Consider the following 27508-nt stretch of genomic DNA (forward strand, 5'->3'; position numbering starts at 1 on the left):
GACGTGTCCATGGCAACAGTGTTCTTTTCTAAAGGTAAGAGTCTTTATTTACTGCATTTATTTCAGCGAATAAGTTAATTAATTGATTATTAGATTTTCAAACAATTCGTTTTCAAAGGTTATGACATTATCCGTCTTTTGACAAGCACCCCAAGAATCCTACGTATGGAAATCGAGGCCTGGTGTGGGACAAGGGGGTATGACGAGTACTCAAAATTCAAGAAGGCCGACGAAAATCTGACAGACTTCATATGAAGGGGGTTTCGGCAACGTTTCTGTTGTATCGTTTGTCCTTAATACATCAGTTTCTGTACCCGATTATCTTCTATTAAAACATACTACCCCATGTACCTATATCATATGATACCAACAAATTCATCTATAATGAATGAAAGGTGCCCATATATAGGCCTTCATTTCGAATACGAATTCCTGTATCTATAACATATAATTTGATCAACAAAAAACCCTTATTAATACAATGATAATTCCTTTTTGTAGGATTTGTCCCTGTTTAGTTGATGCCATAAACAGCAGTAATGGACACTCCTTTGCCACGTACGACAGCGAGGTCACTAATAGCCATGGAACTTTGTGGTACCACGACTGCTACACTTCAGCTACTAACCTGAACCGTTTTCAGCAAGTCAGGGGAGCTGATTCCAGAGCGATGTACTGGTGACGCTTCCCATTGATAATCAATCGTCATAGATGATTCGGTAGGCACAAAAGTGGCATGGCGTGGCAAGGCGACAACAAGATTGAACGTTGCTTGGTTTGTCTTTTTGTAAAAAGTTCTGCTTTTTGCTTTCAAATAAACTTTTTACCATCCATCTACCTGGTGTTTAAAAGTGCATAAATTAAAAATGATCAATCATTCGTTGACATTTTTTTCTTTGAATAACAATCTCCTTGGAAAGATACATCAGACGAATTGTCGAAAATTATTCATATGTATATAAATATATTCGCCCTTATAAGGTAAGGTTTTATAGCACTCCAGTTAAGTTATATATAAATACCTACTGGGCAAATATCATCAGCCTTAGCCGTTTTGGTTATTCAGGAGAAGTCGTTTAAAGAGTTGTTTTCTTCATCATATATTTTTACTTATTTAACCCCTTTGACATTGAAAGTATGGCAATGTCTGTTTTATTTAAGGAAAATGTGTCGTACTTCCCCCTCCTTGGCTCGCTAGCCTGGTACTTCGTGACAGGTGAGCTTAAAATTGAATGTTTTAAAACTGTTATCTTAAATGAAAGTCATTTACAGATTTTAACATATCTGAGTTTTGCTGTTCTGAATGGAGTTCATGTTTATTCCTTTGAGCAACTTCGATAACCCTCCATCCCAACTACCTATACTGGTCAAATATCATAACCCAAAGCATTCTGGAAGTTGAGAACGTATAGAGATATTTTAATACATTTGACTCCTTTGACAATGAATGAAGACTAATGTTATTCATTTGACCAACTGTGATAACTAAACATCCTCGCTACCTGATTATTTTTGTATCATACATCTGTAGGTCTGAACATGCACAACAATGTACCGAAAGGAAGCTTAAGCGTCAAACTGAGCATCGAAGAGTAGTACATCTCCGCTACAGCATTTTCCGCTAAAGAGTATAAATCGATAACAAACTTCAACTTTTGAAATCCAAGATGGTTGTCCTGTGGTCGGTTTGTTCTTGCACGCCATAAGAATAAGGTAACCTATTTGTGAATTATAAGAAATTTAATTTCAATACTTTATAAGAAATAGAGATAACAAACTGCAACTAAGAATCCACGGCGGCCGTCATGCAGCCATCTTGTTCTGTGATCAGTCCCGAAATGGATCAACATGTACAACCACGGACAAACGAATACGGGTACCTGTTCCCAAAATTTAGGTATAGCAAAAGTAAGGTCTTTGGCTGCAAAATAATAAATTGGGTGTAAAAGTATGAATTAAAAAATACAAGATCACAGCGGGTTCATCTTAGCGTCCACTATCGTATTATCTTCATTGGCTTTATGAAAGTTTTTTTTTCTCTTGTCTGTTTTTATTTTTTCATCTGTATGATTTTGATCCAAACTTATATGCATACTTAATTCATACTTCATGCTTTGCCTTTCAAAGTAAGATTGTGTAAGAAACAGTCAACGTATGTGCGTTATATTATGTTGGAATATTAAAATGTATGACGAGGGAAAGAAAATGTTGGAAAATATAATTTACGAAGGCTGGACGTCGCGGCCAGCAGTTGCTTGTTTTACGAAATCTAAATGTAACGAAAATCTTTGTAAAAGTAACGAAAGTCTGTTTCGTGTCTACGTCATTGTCCATCATAAGCCTTTGACAAGCAAGGTGACCTATAGATAATCCTTTTTTTTTGCGCGCGCAAACATTTGTCACTTGATGCAACAAGAGGCCCATGGGCCTTAACGGTCACCCGAGTCCTACAGTATTTATTTTTGTTGTTGAAATATGTACCAATTTGAGTAAAAAACTGTTAAGTATAACGTTAACTTAAGTTTGTCACGACCATGAGCTGATCATTCCTAGACCGATTTTCAGTTAGATTGGCCTATTAGAACTTGCTTTTAAGTTTGAAATAGGTATTTTCAAAATAGCGGCCATGGCAGCTAAATTGTATTTCTGATCGACCCGAAAAAATAACAAAACTTTGTCAGGACCACGAGTCGATCATTCCTACAAAGTTTCAGTTCAATCGGCCAAGTACAACTTGACTTTAAATGGCGGCCGTGCTGGCCATGTTGGATTTCTGATTGAGACGAAAAATAACAACACTTTGTCAGGAACATGAATCGATCATTCCTACAAAGTTTCAGTTCAATCGGCCTAGCAGAACTTGACTTTAAGTTTGAATAGTTTGTCAAAATGGCGGCCGTGGTGGCCATATTGGATTTCTGATCGACCCGAAAAATAACAACACTTTGTCAGGACCATGAGTCGATCATTCCTACCAACTTTCAGTTCAATCGGCCTAGCAGAACTTGACTTTAAGTTTGAATAGTTTTTCAAAATGGCGGCCATGGCGGCCATACTGGATTTCTGATCGACCCAAAAAATAACAACACTTGGTCAGGGAGATGTCAGTAACCTTCCCATGAAATATTAAAGAAATCCCTTTGCCAGAATTTCAGCTTAAGTTGAAAATGTAAAATGTTAACGGACGACGGACGATGGACATCGACCCAAAAAATAACAATACTTTGTCAGGACCATGAGTCGATCATTCCTACAAAGTTTCAGTTCAATTGGCCTAGCAGAACTTGACTTTAGGTTTGAAATAGTTTTTCAAAATGGCGGCCGTAGCAGCCATATTGGATTTCTGATCGACCCGAAAAAAAGAAAAAAAAATTGTCAGGACCATGAATCGATCATTTCTACCAACTTTCAGTTCAATCGGCCCAGCAGAACTTGACTTTAAGTTTGAAATAGTTTTTCAAAATGGCGACTGTGGCGGCCATATTGGATTTCTAATTGAAAATGTACATGAACAGACCACAGGGACCTGAGCATTTGTTACAGCTGTATTTGGACCTAAACTAAGATGCTCAGATCCAAATATCATATGTTTTAGGAGTTTAGATCCACTTTCCATAAAAATGACACCCCTTATAGACTACATATGTGATGATATACGAGAAGAGGAAAGCTTTCGATGTTGAAATGTCTACCTCAACTAACTTTCTTGCATCAAAATCAACATTGGTAGTTGATCTACGGGAAAATGCTTAGTACCTCTGGAAAGATGGATAATTTGTCTTTCAAAAACCTCCTGTTTCCTCAAAAAACACACGCCATTTCAGTGTTTCAAAGTTTTTCGCAGTCAACCTGCCACTTTTTTTTAATATTAATGAGGTCAGCGCGTGCTGAAACATGCAGTGTTGGTTGGTTTAGCAAAAAAATGGCTTCACTTCCAGCTAATCACACGACGAATCTTGGCACGCTGCTAACGTCAACCTCATTAATATTAAAACAAGAGGCACAATGGGCCTGCATCGCTCACCTGGTATTAATCTTTCACTTGTAATCTTAAAAGTGGACTTCAATACAGCTACAGGCAAAATTTCAGTGTTTCATTCATAAGAACCTATTAAAAGATTTAAACATATGACACCTGTGACCTTGAATGTCGAACAAGGACATTAGTATATTAGGTTGAACAGAGTTTATAGTCTTCCAACCCAGCATGCTTCTGGAAAAATATCATTGCCCTGGACCTTTTGGTTATACATTTTTAAGATTTAAACATATATTGACCACTATGACCTTGAATATGGGCAAAGGTCATTCACTTGGTAGTCCTTCATCCCATCATGTTAATGGCCAAATATCATCACCCTTGGTCTTTTGCTTATTAAGAAGAAGTCATTCAATGGTTTTAAACATATTTGACCCCTGTGACCTTAAAATATATATGTCAAGGTCATTCATTTTAACTTGGTAGTCCTTCATCCCAGCATGTTTCTGGCATTATCCTAGGCCTCTTGGTTATTCAGAACATATTTGACCCTGTGACCTTGATCAAAGATGAAGGTCATTCATTTGAACAAACTTTATAGCCCGTCATCCCAGCATGCTACTAGCCAAATATCATCACCCTGGGCCTATTGGTTATTCAGAAGAAGTTGTTTAAATGTTTAAAACATATTTGCCCTCTGTGACCTTGAATATAAGTCAAGGTCATTTATTTGAAAAATCCTGGCAGCCCTTCATCCCAGCATGTAACTGGCCAAATATTATCACCCTAGGCCTCTTGGTTTTTCAGAAGAAGTTGTTTAAATGTTTTTAACATATTTGACCCCTGTGACCTTGGATATAAGTCAAGGTCATTTATTTGAACACAAACAGTGGCTGGCTGACTGCGAAAAATAGAATATTTTCCTGAATTTATGGCCCATGAAACTTTGATTACTGCTCCGGAAACCTCGTAAGCCCTAGCGGGGGCATGTCTTCGTTATCTTGGTCACAGTTTCTCTAGTTTGGAGTTCGATTTTCTGTGATAATACTTTTTTTTTATATAAATTGTACTTCATACAAATCTTTGTTTTAAGGGTAAGTGTGTTATTCTGTACCATTTTCGGAATGTTTAGGATTATATTTTGAGATAGCTATCAGAAGCAATACTTGGACATGCAAGAACTTATGTATACAAACTCACACTGTCAGTTGAACACCAGCATAAACACGATATCAGATCAACAACTTTGAGATTATTTTTATTCCTGCAAAATTAAATAATCTTTTGTCTGTATGATAACGTCTAGTCACAATAACATTACTTCCTTTGTGAGGCACATTTTCGTATCATTCTGTGATAATAAATGGAAGTGTTCAGTAAAAAATATAAACAGTATTTAATGCAAGATAAATATTCTGTATTTGTTGTATTAGCACACTTGGCCCTTAAAAATATTGGAGTAATGGGGGCTGCTTATTAATAAAGCATCTTTCTGGATCTATGAAAACATTTATGATATATCATGTAGATTTACCAGAAATAGTTTTTAAACTATAACAAAAATAATTACATGAGAAAGAAAGGGCACTAAATAAACACAATGACTTCCAAATGTGTTAATTTGTAATTTCAGGGAAAAATATCTGTTGAATCAGATTTACAAAAAAGTCAAAATTCCTTGATTTCCATAACCTCAAATGTCCTAGATATCATCATAATTATGTCATAGATATCATACTTAAACTTTCTTCACACATTACCAACAATATCATAGATATCAAATCTCCTTATGCATTAATATGTAATATACATAAAGACAAGCTTTCTTTACACAATAAACCAGAATCTCATACATCCTAATTTATGTATTACCATTATGTCATATAAACTAGCTTCTTTCACACCTTACCAAGAATGTCATATATACGTGTTTCGTTAAACATTACCAAGAATGTCATATATATATGTGTTTCGTTAAACATTACCAAGAATGTCATAGATACGTGTGTCGTTTAACATTACCAAGAATGTCATAGATACGTGTTTCGTTAAACATTACCAAGAACGTCATAGATATGTGTTTCGTTAAACATTACCAAGAATGTCATAGATACATGTTTCGTTAAACATTACCAAGAATGTCATAGATACGTGTTTCGTTAAACATTACCAAGAACGTCATAGATATGTGTTTCGTTAAACATTACCAAGAACGTCATAGATATGTGTTTCGTTAAACATTACCAAGAATGTCATAGATAAATGTTTCGTTAAACATTACCAAGAATGTCATAGATAAGTGTGTCGTTAAACATTACCAAGAACATCAAAGATACGTGTTTGTTAAACATTATCAAGAACATCATAGTCTATACATGTTGTGTTAAACATTACATAGAATGTCATAGATACATGTTTCATTAAACATTACCAAGAATGTCATAGATACGTGTTTCGTTAAACATTACCAAGAATGTAATAGATACATGTTTCATTAAACATTACCAATAGTGTCATAGATACATGTTTGGTGAAACATCACCAAGAATGTCAAAGAAGGGTTTTTGTTACACATGATTGGGAATGACATATACATCAAATTTATATAACTTTCTTTACCATAATGTCATACACTAGTTTTCTTTACACATGAACAATAATGACGTAGACACTAGTTTTCTTTACATATTAACAAGAATTTTAAAGACATTAGCTGTCTTTACATATTAACAAGAATATTAAAGATACCTACTTACTTCACATATTACCAAACTGTAGGCCCAAGTTTCCTCTGGTCCTGACACCAGACTTAGACATCTTAACTGATAGATGTCTGGTGTGGGACAACTATCTGTCAAAATGTCTAAGTCTGGCGTCAGGGCCAGAGGGGAAACTTGGGCTACCAAACTGAAAAGTGGAAATGTTCACATCTCAAAACAGTTGCATTGGAATTCTTTAAACTGATCGTGTTGTGGAATTTTTCACATCAGCGATGGTTCTGAAATCTATATATCATATATATCTAGAATCTATATAATCTATAAATACATATTCCAGTGTGGATAGTTTTACACTAATTAACCCTTTCACCACTTTAGACCATAATGGACTCATCCAGATCAATGTATGGTAGAGTCTACTAAAGTTACCTAGGGGTGAAACGGTTAGCACAAAGCTAAAAATGCAAGCATATCCACAAGGTGGAAATTTCCACTTTTATAGCGGTGTAATTACACCCTCTTCCTTCGCACACTGACAAAACGTACTAAGGATACTGATATACATGAATTTACTTGTGAGAATCTACCAAGAATGCCATTGATATTGTCCAGATACAACATACTAACTTTCTTTACACATTCCTAAAACACCTGTCAATACAGATGGCACTCTGTGTACTTTTGTGTATTCATGAGAGAAAAGATGCACATCCTCGTATTCCAAGTCACTTTAAAGTTAGGAAAAACATCCTGGCAAGCTCTATGCATTACAAGCACTTCACTGAATACAGGACATGATTGCTGATATGTCGAAATGAAAGTTTAGCCATGCCTCTGACCCGAGTCCGTCAGGGTCTGTGATTTTGACATATTTATGTTTCTTTTGATTAAACTGTCCTTTGCCATATGGAGAGTTCATATGTTGCGTGTTGGGCCTGTCATGCTGGGGTTTGGTTGGAAGACTAGGAGGGGGTTGTGTTCTGTCAAATATCAAAGTCGGAACTCTGCTTCTATCATATGGCTGACCCTGCTTTAGACCTGTAAAGATGTAAAATAATTGTATGATAATTTTCAAAACAAGAGTTCCCAGAAGGATCTTGGCGCCAACAATGAAAGGATCTTTATTAGATCTACAAAAAAATATCTTGGATCTGCTTTGCTCTTCATTTTCCTTACAGGTTCTAGTCCCATATTGAAAATCCTAAACGAGAATCTTGTACGTCAACTTCAATCTCTTAATGACTAATGTCATATATTATTTGCCACTATGACAAATTTATTACATGAGAATTGCATAACATATGTGTTTTTTTTATCCATTGTATGAGTACTTTTCCAATTTGACATAAACAAGTTATCAAGTTCAAACTGCTATTAATAAAACAACATTAGATGGATTTCTTTTCTTATTGTTGAATTGCTTTGGAAAGGAGTAAAACGTTACCTGTACAGTAAAGTTTATCATAAAGTTAATTTATGTTTGTGATAATGTGGGATAAATCTATCCTTGTGGACATGCCATTACCTGGACTGTTTTCAAACTGAGGATTTAAACTTCTTCTGGAAGATCCACTAATCGTTCCATCCCGATTCTGAAATGCACATAGTAATTTTAAAATACCAATAAATATATACCATTTCTGGTTATAAGCCCTTTGACATGATCTATTGCATTTCAGTTGAAACACAAACAAATGCTATTTTATTGTTTTGTGATAATCCAACCCTTATTTAAGTCTAGTACAATGTATTATGTGTTGGCTCCCAGAGATTACTTCAGGATACAGTAATACATAAAAACAAACTGTTCTCGTGAATAAATGTTAAAACATGTTTGCATACAACCAAGTTTTTGAAATTTCCATGGGAGAGATTCTGCATTCTGAAAACTAAAACCGAAAAACAGTGGATGCATATACCCCCACAAGACAGAATAACCCTTTAGAATTACATGTACAAAGGGTCCAAAATCGGGAGACACCCTCCTAAATAGGAAGAATGGGGAGGTATGTTAAGTTTGGCAAACATATTTTAACATTTATTCATGAGAAGAATCAATAGGCATTAGAAGATGTTACCATTTCTGTTCCTTTTGGAACTCAAATCACCACAAAATACACCACACATTTGTTTACTAATTAAAAGAAATTCATTGCGGTCATCATCAGGACCAGCTTGGCTTGGACGAGTAGGAATATACATGTAACCTGAGACGGGGACAATGTCAGAAAGCATATCAGGCAAGTTTCATAACCAGAGAAATCTGATTTAAACCATACCTTGATCTACCCTCCGTTCCATAAACTACACTCGGATTGTAACCAGAGGGGAGTGAGGCCTATATAGTTTATGCAGTATATTGGAGGCAAGCAAAGGCGAAAACCTAGTTGGCCATAAAATGTCAACTGATTATACAAACTGAAATGTTTAGACCAAAGCAATTTGGCTACCCAGCAAAAGTGATCTATTCCAATTCAAATCAGGTTTTGTCAGGCAGACAGTTTTCTAGTAGTTCGCCTTTGAGGATTGCCTTCACAGCCACTTTCACTGTGTATATGTAAAAGTCATTAATAGCAACATTCTACGTTCAAAGTTCCTGTATTAGAGCTCAAATCGAATTTAAAATATCATTCAACAGGTCACATTGCATTGAAATTATCTATGTTAGAGGTCACCAAACGTAAAACCATAGACACTGCATAGAACAGTTTTTGTGTCAAAATCTGATAATTCCTTCAAATGGCACCACTCTGAATCTATAAGCCAATCAAATCGCAGCAGTTTTATTATAAATATATATATATATATATGTCAGAAATACCACCTTACCAACATGTAATCTCATTTTCAGCTATTACGAAATTACTGATACAAATTAATACAAAACTTGATATCTGGCTGGTGATTCCATTCTTTGTAATGAAATTTTCTGTAATAGATTATATAAAGAGTACAACATAATTATGATTAATATTGATACCCAATACATGGCCTTTCAGATGTTGTCTTCAAATTCATGCCAAATATAGGCCAATATCAAACAAAACAAAATATAGCAACAAAACTAAAACAGATAAAATCTTTACCATAATATGGCACCCCTTTTTGCCTTACCATAATATGGTACCCCTTTTTGCCTTGTGATGGGTCGCTGTTCTCCAGTTGTCTCCCCTTGTGGTATGGCTCCTTGCGAGGAGATTCTGTTCTAGACTTGAGATCTTTATTAACAGACTCTGTTCTGGACTTAGAATCGTTTTCATTGAGCTGTAGGTAATCCTGATATTCCTGCTGGTTTTGCTGTGCAAAGAACTGTTGTAGTTTTTGTTTCTGTTTCTCACGATGGTGTCGCGCTTCATTTGGCCCGATGCCACCCTTTATTTGTTTGTGTTGATTGGAATTACTGTGCTGAGTGTGCTCACTTAGATCAGCATCTAAAAGGTTCTGTCTCCCGGCAAGCCACTTCCTTAGAGGTCTGAATGAAAAATGCCATTTTGTGTTTATTTGGAAAGTTTTTTACAATCCTTTCATATAGGAATCAAGTCACTAAAAGTAAGTTTTTATTTTTTTTATTTTAAATATTTGAGACTTCTAATCTTGTATGTTAGAAATTTGATCTCCAATGAGAATGACATTTTTTTTTCTCACTTTTTGAAATTTACTGTTTAGAGAAGTGTATAAAAGTAACAGTATGGTACTCTATATCAGGAAGTTTCCCCCTCCTACCATAAAACTAATTTTGGCCCAGTTTTAATTTCACCCTTCACATTTATTACTATTTTCATAAGGTCGTTTACTTATATTTATTGTAATGATAAATTCACCATCATTACGGAGGGCAGGCAAAAATTACACTCCAGCGACAATTTCCCAGTATACAGCAATCATGCCGACATTAATACATAACATATTAGTACATAAAGGTACATTACAGGACATCAATTTTTAATATTATCAAGTAATAATCTGATTTATTATAATGATAAATTCAACACATGAAAATACTTTTTTTTCAGCAATTTTTTTTTAACTATCTATGGTTGTTTGGTCTCTCCTAGTAATAGGGAAATCAGCAAATTGTACTTTCATATATGCATGCATTGGGTGACCCTCATACTGTACCAAACGTCTACCCTTCATAGGATCATTTGTTTTTAAGTTAGGATCCAGACAAGTAAATTATATTTCGAGCAGTGATTTTGACGTTTAAGAACCATGCTCATTATTTTAAAACAACTATATCTTTTCAACCTATATACCAAGTTTGAGACTTATACCAATTCATTAAGAAGTTAGCATCTGGGCAAAGAAATGTCAATAGACAAACAGGATATGTGTTGTATATCTTGCGTGATTGCTACATACATGTACAATAGACATGTATCTTACGAAAGTCCTTTCAGGCCAATCAGAAAAAAAGCTTGTTGAACAATCTATCACGTTGACCTATAGAACATATACATGTAGGAGAATTTTGATTGATAATGTATCATCCTAATTAATTATCGTAAAAACAACTATATTTTTTGTATTCAACAAAAATGAAAAAGAAAAAGAAATCCCCCAAAGATACCAGTACATGTAAGACTGAATTTTAATTCATTCAGTCTTATACTCCAATTTCCCACAATATTGACTTGTGATATTGAGTTAACATAGAATGTGAGCTGTCATAAATAGTTGATCATTGTGTAACTGAAGTAACTTTCTCCAAGTGAATCTCAATCTAAATCTGCTAGGATCCCGGAGTTGTACCAGGCACTACAGATTACTGGACAACTGCTTTATCAATTAACGTAAAGGAAATTTCCCCCCATTGAATTCTGGTTAAGTAACTTAAAGACAGTTTTAAACTGTGACGATTGATTGAGAGTTTCTTGTTTCTAAACCCATCCTAAAACTATCATATTCTGTACTTACTTAATAAATGGAATGACCATGAAAAAGTTATTTGGATTATAGCCTAGTTGCTTCGGGGTCTGGTCATGTTTGTGTGCTGGGAGAGCTTCGATAGGGAACCACTGCAGACTCTGGAAATCAATTCAACAGCTCAATTAAAAATAAGTGGCTGAGATTTCTTTTCTTGTACATTTTTATCTGGTCTTTTATGAGAGGAATGCAATGTACATTGTATCATAATAGAAAGTGAAAAGTATAATATTTTTAAAAAACCCATTAAACTCACAGGGTTGTTTATAAATAATCCACTGGTAAAGTAATTGGTTTGTGGTCCTTAATTCTTGCAGATTTGCTAAAATCATCAGTTTTAACTGAAACAACATTGCTGTAACATTCTTCCGGTGTTTCAACCAATGCATTTATTTGAGAAAAAAGGGACAAAAAGCTGCCTTCTTGTTCTTCTGGCAAGTCACAAAATTGAACATGCACAACTGCCAACTAAGGAGAACCTATTTGTAAAATTTGAGAAATTTCTGCTCAAGGCCTCTTGAGAAATATTGTGTGCAAGAATTGTTTAAATAAGGACAAAAGTTTATTTGAACAGCCCACCATGTGAAGAATCACTGATGGTTGACCAAAATTATGTTATAACATTATAACTTTTAACAGTGAGAATAATGGAATCTACTGTAGAATCAGTTATTTTCATGGGGTGAAAATTTCGTGGTTTTCATATACTAGCCTGTTTCAAGGACATTATATTTCACTGATTTTTGATTTTCTCCTATCTATATCATACCAAATTTATGTTTTCGTGGGCATTTAATTTTGTGGATTTTTCTTATCCACGAAATAAACGAAATTTAATGTCCCACGAAAATTTATGATTTTACAGTATCACTCCTGTATGATCAATGTGGACAGCCATATCGCATCCCCATGGCAAGATTTTAGAGGTTTAGCACAAGGTTATTAGAGCGTTGATATCCCCCCCCCCCCCTTCCCCATCACACAATGGTTATGCTGTATTATAAAGAGATGAAGCAGCAGTAATGCTTCAGAATATATGTAAACTGTCTTTTCCCCTAGGTACATAAAGACAGGTTAATCTTTCCATATAGCAAAGCTGGGGACGACCTGTAAAAAGTGGAAGAAGCGTTACTGTAGACCAAGTATAATTAACTCATTCAATATGTTTTATCATATACATTATACAAGTAAATATATACAGTATTATGATTTTATATTTTCTCACTCAATCCTCTTAGAATCAGTTATAAATGTAGTTCACACCTTGATTTCCTTCCGTGTCTTTGGCTGGAACTTTGTGCTGAGTGGGACCCCCGGAACGATATACAAACGTGTCAGCTGGTCATTGAAGTGGTTCTCTAGAAATGCATTCTTGTCTATCAGTGTGACTATATCAAATCCAGTTTCCTCCTCGACCTGTGACGAAGGTGATCAAGGTATCTTCATTACATGAGAATTTATTGCACAATAAGACACTTACAAGTACATGTAGATAAGACATGGAACTTTTCATTTGAACAAAAAGAAATATTAGACCACAGTTGATAAAAATATTGGTTTAATTTGTCCATGATATTAATATTGGTCTTGCCAACTTTCAGGAGGGTTTTGGTACAGGCTTTTAAGCCTGTAGGTGGTGGGTAGTTTATAGATTTAGATCTAATACAGTAAAACTTCAATATAATGACACAGCACTTGCAGCCAGGACTTCCAGATTATTCTGTATTTTATTAAAGAAATGTTAAAGATTCTCTCTATAATGCCTGTATTTTGCTACACAAGTGGTGGCAGTATAAACAGATTTGTACATGTGCATATTTTGTAGAGTTAATTTGCATGTTATCTAAATTTTGCATTACTGAATTCATCCTGCAATAGGACAATGCCTGGTAATAAGCCCATCCATATTTATTGAAGTTCAGTAGAGAAAGAAATGTCAACAAATGTTTCATCATTGTCGTGCAACTAGGCAAAGTATTGCAAGGCAATCCATAGTCACCCACTGCCACTGGTAATGATTTCTAAATTTAACAAACAGTACACTTCAAAAGTAAAGGTTAAAGATCAAGTCATACGTCACAGTGAGGTCATAGGGATCTTCTTCTTGCACTATGCCATCCCAAGATGTCCTTGTACACAAAATCTTGATACTTCAGGTGAAACAGTATAGAAGATATATTCCAGACAAGCTTCTCAGACGGACAGACAGTGGAAACCTATAGTCCCCCTACCCTGGGAACCGGTGGGGGACTTATAAGACCACCAGATACTAAAGCTTGGCAATCATGTGTCGGCTATCCATTGGGTTTAATTCATGATTAATAGAATATCTCACTCCCTTGGGGGTGAGCTAGGGGAATCTCAACCCAAGGGGGAAGATTCTTAAGTTGTCAAACACGAGGCTTTGTCGAGTGTTTGGCAACTTAAGAATCTTTCTCCGAGGGTTGAGATACCCCTATCTCACCCTCAAGGGGGTGAATGATTCTTTTTCTCTTACCCTGTTCACCCATTATGTATCATATACATAATGTAATGATATGATAGCATGACAGGCGTGACGTCATTGTATTGTTGACCTGACGTCATACCGTTGTTACGAATATAAGAATCCCCCTGTCTCAACCCTAGGGTGAGACAAGGATATATATCTCACACTGGTAAAAGTGTGGATACACCTGTCAAGGGTAAGAGAAAATAATGATACTCATAGAATGACTTACCTCTCTCACAGCACAATCATGGGGGGATTCCTCTTCATTTACTTTGCCTTTAGGGAAACCCCAGCTACTCTTGGTCCAAAACCCTTGTACTAAAAGGACCTAGTAATATATATAGAAAAAAATCGATTTGTGAAAATCTGAAAGCACTAACAGAGAATTACAGCTAATTTTATATAACAGACACTCATTACCCACATAACAATAAAATATTACTTTGCCTTTAGGGAAACCCCAGCTACTCTTGGTCCAAAATCCTAGTACTAAAAGGACCTCATAATATATATATATAAAAAAAAAATCACTCAAAATGTGAAAATCTAAAAGCACTAACAGAGAATTACAGCTAACAGACACCTATACATAAAGTTATCCGCACAACCATAAAATATTACTGTATAATAACATGTTTGGGAATCTACTGAAATAAATCCAAACAAGATTAAAATAACATATAGGAACCCTATCCGTTTTAGCATTATGACCCCTTAGCTAGCCTTTATACATGTACTCTTATCTGTTCCAGTTACCATGCTACTTAGCTTTCACAAGTCTTTTTTCTTCATATAAATGTTCCCACTAAACTAAATTGTTTCTGTTACTTATTAAATATTTTTTTATCAAGTATACTGTTTCAAAAGATGAAGCATAATTAAATGGTTCTTTCAGAATATTCTGTGGAAATCAAAGACATTGATAACATTGAAGTCTATTGTAACAGTTTTTGTTTTTATCTAAAGCTGGCAACTTGATAAATTTATAACAATGAACATGTAGAATGAAGTTCAACTTGGATGAATAAACTTGAAGCAGGACTGGGCCAGGAGATTAGCAGTGACCAGGTAACTAAACTGGTATGAGCAGGACTGGGCCAGGAGATAAGCAGTGACCAGGTTACTAAACTGGTATAAGCAGGACTGGACCAGGAGATTAGCAGTGACCAGGTATGACTAAACTGGTATGAGCAGGACTGGGCCTGGAGATTAGCAGTGACCAGGTAACTAAACAGGTATGAGCAGGACTGGGCCATGAGATTAGCAGTGACCAGGTAACTAAACTGGTATGAGCATGACTGGGTCAGGATATTAGCAGTGACCAGGTTACTAAACTGGTATGAGCAGTACTGGGTCAGGAGATTAGCAGTGACCAGCTGGTAACTAAACTGGTATGAGCAGGACTGGGCCAGGAGATAAGCAGTGACCAGGTAACTAAACTGGTATAAGCAGGACTGGGCCAGGAGATTAGCAGTGACCAGGCAACTAAACTGGTATGAGCCGGACTGGGTCAGGAGATTAGCAGTGACCAGGTAACTAAACAGGTATGAGCAGGACTGGGCCAGGAGATTAGCAGTGACCAGGCAACTAAACTTGTATTAGCTGGACTGGGTCAGGAGATTAGCAGTGACCAGGTTACTAAACTGGTATGAGCAGAACTGGGTCAGGAGATTAGCGGTGACCAGCTGGTAACTAAACTGGTATGAGCAGGACCGGGCCAGGAGATTAGCAGTGACCAGGTTACTCAACTGGTATGAGCAGAACTGGGTCAGGAGATTAGCGGTGACCAGCTGGTAACTAAACTGGTATGAGCAGGACTGGGCCCGGAGATTAGCAGTGACCAGGCAACTAAACTGGTATGAGCAGGACTGGGCCAGGAGATTAGCAGTGACCAGGCAACTAAACTGGTATGAGCTGGACTGGGTCAGGAGATTAGCAGTGACCAGGTAACTAAACTGGTATGAGCAGGACTGGGTCAGGAGATTAGCAGTGACCAGGTTACTAAACTGGTATGGCAGGACTGGGCCAGGAGATTAGCAATGACTACAATGTAGGTAACTAAACTGGTATGAGCACCTGCTTTGAGTTTGGAGGTCCCAAGTTCAGATCCAAACCCGAACTTGGTAAATATGTATACATCTTTGTTATCCTGTTTTGTGGTGCCTTTTAACAACCCTTGTTTCAAGTAATGTTTGTACAAAGTATGTGTGTGCTATGCAAGGAGATACCTGAATCCAGATGGTAAATATTCAAGCATCAAACTTCTTTCAATTGGCATTCATAGGCAATATGAATGCCAATTGGACAAAGCCAAATTTAATGAAGCTCGTTAAGTGCTTCATGCTGGATTTGCTTTTGTCCAATTGGGATTGATATTCCCAATGAATGCCAACTGAAAGCAGTTCAATACTTACATTCACCATTTTTGGAATCTGTTGCTCTCATAAAAAAAATATTACACATATTATTATTCAGCAATCACTTCAAATAATGTATGTATCGTTTATGCCTGTTCAATGAATATAACAGCCTTCGCCCGGGGAGGGTCAGTGGTATCTAATGTAACAATTATGATGTCATAATAATGATGACGTCAACAACCAGTCTATGGCATTCATAGCCTACATGAATGCCAACTAAATTTCATAGAGTTATATAGTGGCAATGCCATATGATGGTAAATATAGTGAAATCTTCAGCAGTGATTTAGAATACAGCTGAGCAAGGTGACTGCAGGTGACCAGGAAGCTCAATTGTTTAGAGTATTTGTTCAAAGTTTTAAGTCCTAGGTTTAAATCCCCATCTGGTCATTTTAAATTATTTCCCCTCCTTTTAAACACTCACATATTTCAATTCTGGGTCCAGCATGATAGCACCATAAGTAGGAACACTCATCTTATAGGAGCGCCAATTTTCCAGAATCTTGTCCACCTCACCTGCATGACCACTCAGAAATGGACAATGCTTGAACAGTAAAACAGCTAAGGAAACACATAAGAACCTGTATAATCAAAGGCGGCAATACATGCAAAGTATATGCACACACACCCAACATTTCAGCAATTATTCAGTTATATGCTGAATTTGTTACACATACCTCTGTAAGTATTATTGTCCTTAGATAAAAATAGCATTATAGTATATATGATTATTTAAAACTACTGTGTATATGCAGTTTTATTTTTTCCCTGTCTATAGAGTCCATCCCATGTAAGAGCACCCCCTGGAAGAGTAGGATAAATGATGTGTTGTACAACCAATATGCAGTGTACATTTTATTTGCTCTTGGAGGCTCTTAGTTTATAAACTAATTATTTAATAACTATAAAATTCACTGTTTGAAAGGATATCTTGTGCAGAAAAGTCTTTTATTCCACATGATCTGAGTTCCTGATTTTCAGCACAATAGAAATCCAGGTAAAACCAGTGTGCCAGCTCTATCTGGAAGAATATCCTGATGAGATCCTGTCGTTCTTCATCAGGAATGTTGATTATGAAGCGACTGTAAACAGCAAAGTACATAACGTTATATATTAAAAATCATGATAAAAATAAATTCTTGCCGGAGTTTCCGTTTCCTCTGGCTCTGAATTACCAAACTTAGATATTTTGACAAATAGATATCTGGTGTGGGACAGCTATCTGTCAAAATGTCTAAGTCTGGTGTCGGGGCCAGAGGAAACTCGGGGCTAAATAAACTCAGATGTTCTGAATTTCAACACATCCTCGTGTTAAGGTAGTGGGTAAAAACGTAACTGAAGACACATTGATGTACAGACATGTCTGCGTATAGAGTCAAAGGCTGAAAAGATGTTCCTACCCCGATATCATCATTCTAGACGGATAAGTCTCTATCAGTTTATACCCCCCCTCCCCTTAAAAAGACAAGTAAAATGTTAAGACTCGAGAACTTTCGTCTAATATGCTTTTTCAAGATAGCTGGATAGTTTCCTTAATGTTATTTCATTAGGGAACTGATACTTTAAACCTGCATAAATCATCAAGAACATAAAGAGGGATTTGAAACCCCGATGTTGGTGTAGATTTCGTTGTGTTTGTGTCCATTTTGGTATATAGTAAGTTTCGAGACGGGCCGTTCGAGACGGAATGTCAAACCGGATCAGGCATTTATATCCTGACATTTGACAAAAAAACATAATGTTATGCTTTAGGAAATATTTCATGTGTTTAAATAAATTTAAATTAATTGTTGCATTAGATGACTAAATCATTTATTAATTAAGCCATCCGGAATGCATGTTCCGGCTCCATACAGTTTTTTGACTTTTTGACATAACATCCGCCAGCATGTTGACGTTAACGTCAGGGTTGAGGTCTTTGACGTCGTCTTACAGCCGATTATCACGTTTTGTTGTGAACATTTCAGTAAGAAAAAACAACAACTGGTTAGAAGAAGAAGAAGAAGCTTTTCTCGATGAAGATCCAGAGGTGTTTGGCCGTTCTGACATGGCCAGGTACGAGCACGTCAAAAAACAGATCTTCTTCTTCTCTTCTTCTTCTTTATACGAGGGCTCCATCAGTTTGATGGGGGTCCTATTGTAGAGGCGTGAAGGGGTTATTTATAGTGATTAGGGGTGGGGTTGGTTTTTTTTGTGCAAGGTATACATAAAAAGTTAAAATCTGGTGTATGTACTAGTGCACGTGTGTGATGAGGGCTTCAAGGGCTGTGTAGGGTAAGTGTGCCTTGAAGTCCTCTAGTGTTGTGCATTGGACTGCTGCTAGGGGGAGGAGATTCCATTGTGTTACTGTGTGTGGGAAGAATGAGTATTTGTAGGTGTCCTTTGTAGCAGATATGTGTTTGTATGCGTACGGGTGTACCTGTCTGGTGCGGGGGTCTACAGGTGTGAGTATATGTGTTGGGTTTAAAGCTACGATTCTGTGTATAATTTTGTAAAAAAGGATAATTCTAGTGTATAAGCGTCGTGTTTGTAGTGTTGGCCATTGAAGTGTGTGGATCATGTCTGTTACGGAACTAGTGTTGTGGTATCTGTTTTGTACGTAGCGTGCTGCTCTTCGTTGTGTTTTTTCTATTTGTTTAATTTGGTTTGTGTTGTGTGGATCCCAAATGGAAGAGCAGTATTCAAGTTTAGGCCTAACTAGTGCTTTGTATGCATGTTCTTTTATATGTGGTGAGTTTATTTTCAGGTTGCGTTTGAGAAAACCTAGGGACCTATTGGCATTGGCTGTGATATTGTTTATGTGTTTGTCCCATCGTAGGTTGTTTTGTAGTGTTAGTCCTAAGTATTTGCTTGTTTCTACTTTGTGTAATGTGTGGTTGTGGAGTTTGTAATCATGGTGTATTTTGTTGTGTTTCGGTTTAATGTTAAGTATGTTACATTTGTCGGGGTGAAATTGCATTAACCAGTCTGTCTCCCATTGTCCTGCTGCATCGAGGTCGTGTTGTAGTTTTAATGTGTCTTCTTTGTTGTTTATTGTCTTGTATATTATGCTGTCATCAACAAATAGTCCAAGTGTGCTGTATTTCATATATTCGTGGAAACAGTCTAGCTTAGATCTTTCTAGTTCTAGTTTAGAGTTTCCTCTGGCCCTAACACCAGACTTAGACATTTTGACATACATATGTGACCATACATCTATAGGCCTATGTCAAAATGTCTAAGTCTGGTGAAAGAACCAGAGGAAACTCGGGCTAGTTCTAGTTCTACCATATACTGTATAGTGACCACCTTCAACTAATTGAAGATTTTGTCACGAAATTGGGTTTTTATTACAAAATAATTAATAATTATCTACTTAGTTATTCGGAGAATAAGGCAACAGATTGAAGGAAAAGGGTAGGATAAGACAGGTTTGGGTTTGTACTGGCACCAGATTACAGTCTGATTTAGCAAGTGATGCTGACGATCCTGACCAACAAGACTTACCCGACCGTCCGCCATCACTTAAATGGAGTAAAAGGTAGAGTTAAGGGAAGAAAAAGATATTTTGAGGAGAGTCAGAGAGAGAGAGAGGTCCGAGCAAGCCACTGATTGGGCAACCCCCACCATCTTAAACTGGAACCAACTTTCGGACTAATACTGAGTTTCCCCTGCAGAATCGAGGATTTCTTTTGTGCCCTCCGGATCCTTCTGGGGGCATGGAAGAGAAGTTTGATCTGCTGCACCCAATTGCAATAGTTGGGATCTATCTTTTCTCTTCTTTATAACTGTCTTTCCGTTTTCTTATGCCTCTCTTGGCAAGATTTCGCTTTTGGCCGTGATGTTGAGCGTTGGCCCAATTAAGCGAGGGAGGTTGTGGCTGTACCATGACCAAGACAAACCAAAGTCTCTAAAATTGGTACTAACCGTTTTCTGCTTGATGTTCAGCATTAAATGGGTGGCGGTCAGGGCAAATACTGGTTGGATCGGTGTCAGTATAATGTGACAGATTGTGGTGTCATTGATACCGTGTCCAGGTTCTGACATCTCAATGTACAGTGGCACTTTAAAAGAGCTGTCAGTGGCCCCACTATTCGTGGACACATTCCTTATATGACCTTAGCTGTTGCTAGGATGATATAAAAATAAAAACCAAACATCTAGCCCTGACACCAGTCTTAGACATTTCGACAGATAGATGTCTGATGTTGGGCCCCCACAACAGACATCTATTTGTCAAAGTATCTAAATCTGGTGTCAGGGTCAGAGGATACTCTGGCTACTTTCGAACAGTATTGTCCAGTCAACCACTGTGGAGACATTCAAGTCTCACCTCCACAGTGATTATAGTTTGAAGTGTGCCCCTCCTATCCGTTGGTAATACCACAGGAGCCTGAAATTCTGTCCAAAATAAATAATAACAGTAATTAAAAAAATACCTGTAATATATGCTTCTATTTTTGAAGCACATGATAGGTATTTTTTTGGATTACAGTTATTATTAATTTTTGACAGAATTTCAAGCTCCTGTGGTGATTCGCCAGAAGAAACTGGTTTTCAAACATTTTTCTACAAATACAGATAACTTGATTTGGTAGTGATACATGTATATACAGTGAGATATATATTTGGGTCACCCTAATGAGTGTCCAGGGAGTAATGAGTTTCCAGGTAGTGTCCAGGAATTAGTTATTTTATTTTGTTTTGATATTTATCGTCCAATTCATTAATTTTATGTACCTACCTAAGTGTGTACAAAATTTAAGGTCGATCATTCATGTAGAAAGTACCGAAATACATTGATAAAGATGCCTATTTTGGAGGAATGAGTGTCCAGGGAGATTTCCACACACCTATATATTATAGCTAGGAGTTCATTAATCAATTCCTCCCTAGACACTCGTTAGAGTGACCTTTATATTTTAACAAAACTTGGCTTGCTGTTTTGTCATAGGCATGTTACCTGTTATAAACTATATTATCTGTCCTAGTTTATGGTCTCTAACATTTTTTAACAAAGCTAGTTTTGACATTTGTCGCATATGGACCTGTTGTACAGTTTCTTCACAATTGAATTCATATTAGGATTTAAATGCAGATAAGCTAGGGAGATATACAGATACCTTATTATCCACAATTGTCAGCTTGTTGATACATGTGAACTATCCAGTTGTTAGCTTATAACTACTGATCCATGTGAATCTGCACATTGTCAGCTATTGGAGGTCCATGTGAATCCACATTTGTCGGCTTACTGAAACATGTGAATCCACACCAATAGTCAGCTTACATAATATCGGTCAATACGAATCCACAATTGTCAGCTTACTGAAATATGTGAATTCAGTCAATTCACCAATTGTCAGCTTAATGATCCAAGTGAATCTATGATTGCATGGTGTCCAACATACATAAATGTATACACTCTTACACTGCATATGAGTGTCTACTTTCATTTTTGCGAGCCTCCAACAAGCAAAAAAAAAAGAAAAATTCCTGGCAACATTCATCTATTTCATATGAAATGAAATGGAAACAATGTAACGTTAATATCCTTTTTATCACATGATTATAATCTAGAATTAGTTAATATTGCAAAAAAGTTTAGTTTTTCATCATTCTTATAAGTGAAAAAGGCTGCCATTTGTCTATTGGCATATGTAGCAGAACTGGACTGGGTTGATCGTCGTTGACCAGGTAGCTCAGTTGGTAGATTGTCCGTCTAGAGTTTGGTGGGTCCCGGGTATGAACCCTAGTCTGGCTGTGCATTTTTCCTCTCCTGTTACATATATTTGTATATACTGTCTCCATTATGATGTCATAATGTATGTAAACTGGAAGTCAGAGACATATAATTTTATCATCATTTAAATTACAATGTCACAAAAGGTCATATTGCATTAGTTTGTAAGAAAAAATGTTATATGGTTATTTTCACTGACAAACTCAAGGATATAATGATGCGATAAAAACCCACTTGACAGTGTAGCTACATCTCACAAAATGTCATGAAGTCCATTAACAGCATAAAGGTTAGTTCATTGATTTACGTGGATCAGATCTAGAAACTATATTCATTAATATACTACATAGAATCAGTTATTTTCATGAGGTTAAAATTTCGTGGTTTTCATGTACTAGCCTGTTTCAAGGACATTATATTTCACTGATTTTTGATTTTCCCCTATCTATATCATACCAAATTGATGTTTTCGTGGGGATTTCATTTCGTGGATTTTTGTTATCCACGAAATAAACAAAATTTAATGTCCCACGAAAGTTAATGATTTTACAGTAAGTGGTATATTATCGATTGGAAAATCAAACCGATAGTCTGTATGATATTTCACAAGTTCAATGTATATATGTTTTAGGTACTAGCTTGTTTGTTGAAAGAATTATAGCTCAAATTTCTTCATTACAGGATGGAAAACGAACATCGGAAATTTGTAAAGCAAAACATTCTAAAGAGGAAAAATTTTCCGATGCCAAAGGAAGCACCAATATTGACATGGGAGGCTATGGAACAGATGAAGTTCCTCAATAAAGAATTTCCAGAGGAATGGACATTGGACAAGATTACCGAAAGTTTTCCCGTTAGTCGATTTACAGCAGTACGAATTCTGAAATCGGGAGAGATATGGACAGAACAGAAAGTAATTAAATATAATCAAAAAGTACAGAACAATTTGGAAGCACTTCAAAAGGGTAATGTGGAAGGGAATGAAAGGTTGACAAATGTCCTTAATTCATTGACAGCGAGTAATAAAATGTCCTTGTTAAGTAACTGTGGTGGACTGAAAGGTCTTCCAATGCCTACCAATGAACATTCCTATTCTGATCTCCCAAAAGAGCCTTCTTTCAAGGAGCAATTGGCTCAGCTGAGAGTCAATCCTTTCACTAGCATACTGGCAAAGTATAATCGCCTGGAACCTGTTACAGCTGAAAAGGAAAAGGGTGAGACAAAAACACAGAAAATGTTACACGCTCCTAAGTCACAACATACAGGCAAAGAAAGGTCCCCTTATGGGGAAAAGTCAAAATCTTGTGATTCACCAAGGTCACCATATGGAAATGACCCAAGGTCAAAGTTTGGTAACTCTCTAAATGTAAAATCAAAATCGGGTGATTCATCTAGGGTGGAGTATGGAACAACACTAAAGTCGAGGTCGGATACTATACCTAGGACAAAGTTCAGTGATTCACCGAGATCAAAGTTTGATGATTCACCAAGATCTAAGTATGGTGATTTACCAAGGTTAAAATCGGCTGATTTGCCAAGGTCACAGTATGGAGATTCATCAAGGTCAAAATTAGGTCATGCATCGCCAAGAGCACAGTTTAGTGATTTACCAAAATCAAAGTTTGTTAATTCACCAAAGATACCATATGGAAGTTCACCGAAATTAGGTATTGATGATTTATCCGAGATTCATGATTTGGAGAATGACGATCTAACAAAGTCAGAGATCAGCAATTTATTTAAGTCGGGGACTCATGATTCATCGAAATCAAAGATTGGTGGTGATTCAATAATGACATCAAAGTCACATGTTTCATCAAGGTCAAAGTCACAATATGACGAGTCCTGTTCAAATCTCCCTTCGATGATGGACATTGGGTCGGACAGTGTGGAAAGACTTTACATGGACCAAGAGCAAGGCGATGCTGTACAATCTGAAATAACAAATAGCCCTGCCAAAACATATCTCAGTAGAAAAGAGAAAAAGAAACTGCAACAAGCTAAAACCCAAGAGTTACCTAGTTCAAAGACATGGGATCTGATGGCCCTGCAAGGCACAGGGATCAAAAAATAATTAAAGGAATAATTTGTTAGGTTTAGTAAGGTTTGGATTCAAACAGCTATGCAGTATGTTTGAAACATGCTATAATTATGCTTTTATTGTTTTAATGAATCAAATATAACAGCGCAATGCGTAATAAATGAGAAATTTATATTTTTTTTATATGCTCATTATAAATTCCATCGGGATCAGTTGTACATGTAATGTATACATAGTAATCTGTAGTAGGGCCACGCATTTTCTTTTTGTAGATACAAGACGAGTGTACTTTCAAAAACAGGTGTACCAGAATTTACCTTGGAGTTAGTTTGTACTGTCTATACAGATGTTAATTAAACCACCTGTTGGATTATTGAATGAAACCTTTTGCTCCAAAACTTGCATAGGTCTGTGTGACATGATTTATAAATCAATATGTATTTAAAGCAGTCAAATATCATAAGTAATTTTCAGGTGAATGGACTTTTAACTCATTCACCCCTGAAGTTTCATAATGAACTATTCCAACCTTTGAATTGGAAGAGTTCAAATGTGTCTTCAGCGGTGAATGAGTTAAAGTAATATAAGAAACGCATGATTGCTCTTGGTAATGGTGGTTAGGAACTGAGGCAGTACATACAGCTGCAGGCATGTCCAGATCCTGGAGTAAGTGTCCTGCCGGAAATTTGAGGTCCCTGATATTGGTCTTTTGGGATTACTGGCCTTATCTCACTGATCAGTTAATGTACTGGTAAACAGTATTTCCAAATTAGGTGTATAAGACAACATTACAGGAACTAAATGAAATGATGTTATGGACAACATCACTACACTTGTATTATGATCTTATATGATTATTAACTCATTCACCCCTGAAATTTCATAATGAATTATACCAACCTTTGAATTTGAAGAGTTCAAATGTGTCTTCAGGGGTGAATGAGTCAATAATGCTGTAGGACAGCAATGATATATTGTACCATATTGTGTCACAATATGTTTTTTGTGTATCGTTTCAGATTGTTTTGTTTGCTTGTATCATGATGCACTAACTTAAGGGTACTGAAATAATCAACCCTTAAGAGTTTACTTATTGTTTTGGAATTCTTCAATTGTGATGTGGTCCACTGCGCAGTCATACCCAAAAGTACTAAAACTCGTACAAAAACATATTTTGACAGTATTTACTACGAAGTCTAGGCAAATCTCCATAAAACCCTGCTCTCGATCATTATGAAGTTGACCGTTTGAGCTGATGTGTGTATTAATTGTGATACATATCATATCATAAGCATCATACCATTAGGTATATATATCATTGCAGCCCTAAAATGCTGGCAAGTGCTATTTTATCAAATGTTTTGTCTTGAAATAAGCCCACCCCCTACTTTGTGTATGAGTTGATGTTAATCTCCACCCCTCGACCTGGGGTAAAAGGGCTTAACATGCAATAACCCCAGACATTGTTGTTAATAAAATTGTATGCACTACAGTTGTTTTATCTATCAGCTTACACAACCAAACCGTAAGTGAAACTTGTGTGGTGGTGCAGTGTCCATCAGCTGTTGACAGTTGTTAAACTTGTTAAAGTTGTTGAAAAAAGGAAGGTGACGGACAGGAGGTGTATAGATGTCGCTTTGTTTGTCCATCCATGTATGTTTGTACACCTTCTGACCATATCCTCATAAGGACTGGACCTTCATTTCCATATGAACATCACAGATAGATATATCGTGACTAGATAGTGTATCCTGAACACTCAAATGGTAATTACAAATCTACATGTTTTAAAATATTATAAGGTCAAGGTCACATCAAGGAGTCAAAGGTCAAAGCATTGTACAAAATGTAATTATTTTCTGGACTATCATTTCTGACTGCTATCACATTTTCCTGTTATTTTTTTTTATATAAAATGTGCATCATCAAAATAGAGAAAGTATGGTGAGTGACCGTACCTTAAAGGTCAAGGTTATTGGCAGGAATCAAAGGTCAAATCATTGTTATGTTTTTATCAATCATCACTTCATCTTGCTTTCCAAAACATAACTAATCGTCCACTTTCAAAATTCCCATGAAACTACCTAGGTGTGTATGTCATGGTTTAGCCACTAGCTCCTGCCTTGTCATGTTCAATACCATCTAGGGACTTGTTTATTAGGTGGTTTTGACAGATGAGGCTTGTACATGTGGTTAGACATGTGTTGCAAAACACTCTCAGGACCAAGTCAGGACAAGAAGCAAGATGATCAATTTGTATATCTTGGTGAACCTTATTTCACTTAGATGAAAGCCCAATTATATACCTGGTCCAAAGGAACAAGGTCAAGTGAGTCAAGTTACTATCTGTCAACCTTGGTTTGGCAACTTTTTGTCAAGAACTACTGGATGGATTTTAGTCAAATTGGTAGGAAGTATCCCTAGGTGATAGGGATTCAGGTTAAGAAAGAATAGGAGTTAGTCCCTTAAGAGTTGGCGCTGTGATTGGCTTGATAGTTGTTATTTAATGCTGAACTTATTTTGTTACTACTCCAGAAAATTGTAAAGGTCATTACAAACACACAACAAGCATGAAAATGGATAGCTGACATCGCAATTACCATAAAAGGTATTGGTAATCTGTTTATAAAAGTACATGTGGATTTTTTAGGCTTTGATGCAAGAATCACATTGACAAACGTCACAGAGGTAGAATTTGTATTCCAATGTCTTCTGAAGAACAGAAAGGCATTGAGCCATGGTATTGGGCAAATACAGTAGCTTGCTGACAGGGTGTGCTAAAAAATTGTAGTAAGAACTGACCTGCATATTTACTGAAAATTACTGGGTTTCAACTTGTTAAAATTCTCAAGTGACTAAAAGACCTAGCGCCTTGACATCAATCCAGTAAGCATGCAGACATAGCATGCCATTATGAAGGTTGTGACAAGAGACAAAGGCAATTACTGTTGTGTGTAAGATATAGAAATGACCAAGACAATTACATAGTAATTTGGACATACATGGAATGATTTTTCGAATGCATATCAAAAACTAGGGTTTTCAATGGGGTTAATTGGGAGGCTGGGTATAGGATGTTGGTGTCGCTTGCCATAAAATGTTTACGTCGCTAGTTCTACTAAAATATATATTCAATCGATTTTAAATGATCCCCACGATTAAAAAAAGGTAATCTTTGTGTTTGACATAAACATATATACATATATTCC

At 36.4% G+C, this 27508-nt stretch overlaps 2 protein-coding genes across 3 annotated transcripts; one reads left to right on the plus strand and one right to left on the minus strand.

The window, feature by feature from the left end:
• Positions 1-5221: 5221 nt before the first annotated feature.
• LOC110443156 (m7GpppN-mRNA hydrolase-like) lies at positions 5222-18187 on the minus strand. 2 transcript variants are annotated; one of them, XM_021487189.1, is made up of 9 exons: positions 18105-18187; positions 17467-17618; positions 16961-17088; positions 14346-14444; positions 12889-13041; positions 11617-11726; positions 9814-10171; positions 8225-8291; positions 5222-7737 (listed from the first exon to the last, which is right to left on the minus strand). In XM_021487189.1, the coding sequence occupies exons 1-9, from the start codon at positions 18179-18181 to the stop codon at positions 7478-7480; spliced, it is 1404 nt and encodes a 467-aa protein (XP_021342864.1). In that variant the 5' UTR covers positions 18182-18187; the 3' UTR covers positions 5222-7477. The 2 variants fall into 2 exon arrangements, with proteins under 2 accessions (XP_021342864.1, XP_021342865.1); XM_021487190.1 differs by having other exon boundaries at positions 17937-18181.
• Positions 18188-18406: 219 nt separating this feature from the next.
• LOC110443166 lies at positions 18407-26562 on the plus strand. The gene is made up of 2 exons (XM_021487209.1): positions 18407-18591; positions 22940-26562. The coding sequence occupies exons 1-2, from the start codon at positions 18425-18427 to the stop codon at positions 24330-24332; spliced, it is 1560 nt and encodes a 519-aa protein (XP_021342884.1). The 5' UTR covers positions 18407-18424; the 3' UTR covers positions 24333-26562.
• The last annotated feature ends 946 nt before the right edge of the window (positions 26563-27508 follow it).

This window comes from Mizuhopecten yessoensis, unplaced genomic scaffold (genome assembly GCF_002113885.1).
Source record: "Mizuhopecten yessoensis strain PY_sf001 unplaced genomic scaffold, ASM211388v2 scaffold716329, whole genome shotgun sequence".
NCBI classification, from domain to species: Eukaryota; Metazoa; Mollusca; class Bivalvia; order Pectinida; family Pectinidae; genus Mizuhopecten; species Mizuhopecten yessoensis.

Excerpts from the sequence above, each read along its gene's own strand:
- LOC110443156 (XM_021487189.1), bottom strand. The coding sequence starts at position 18,181 with ATGGACACAAACACAACGAAATCTACACCAACATCGGGGTTTCAAATC. Across the intron at positions 17,089-17,466 it reads AAAAGACTTTTCTGCACAAG|TGTTCAAGCATTGTCCATTT; the intron begins ATATCCTTTCAA and ends TAGCTGTTTTAC. Across the intron at positions 7,738-8,224 it reads TCAGTTTGAAAACAGTCCAG|GTCTAAAGCAGGGTCAGCCA; the intron begins GTAATGGCATGT and ends ACATCTTTACAG.
- LOC110443166 (XM_021487209.1), top strand. The coding sequence starts at position 18,425 with ATGTTGACGTTAACGTCAGGGTTGAGGTCTTTGACGTCGTCTTACAGC. Across the intron at positions 18,592-22,939 it reads GGCCGTTCTGACATGGCCAG|GATGGAAAACGAACATCGGA; the intron begins GTACGAGCACGT and ends TCTTCATTACAG.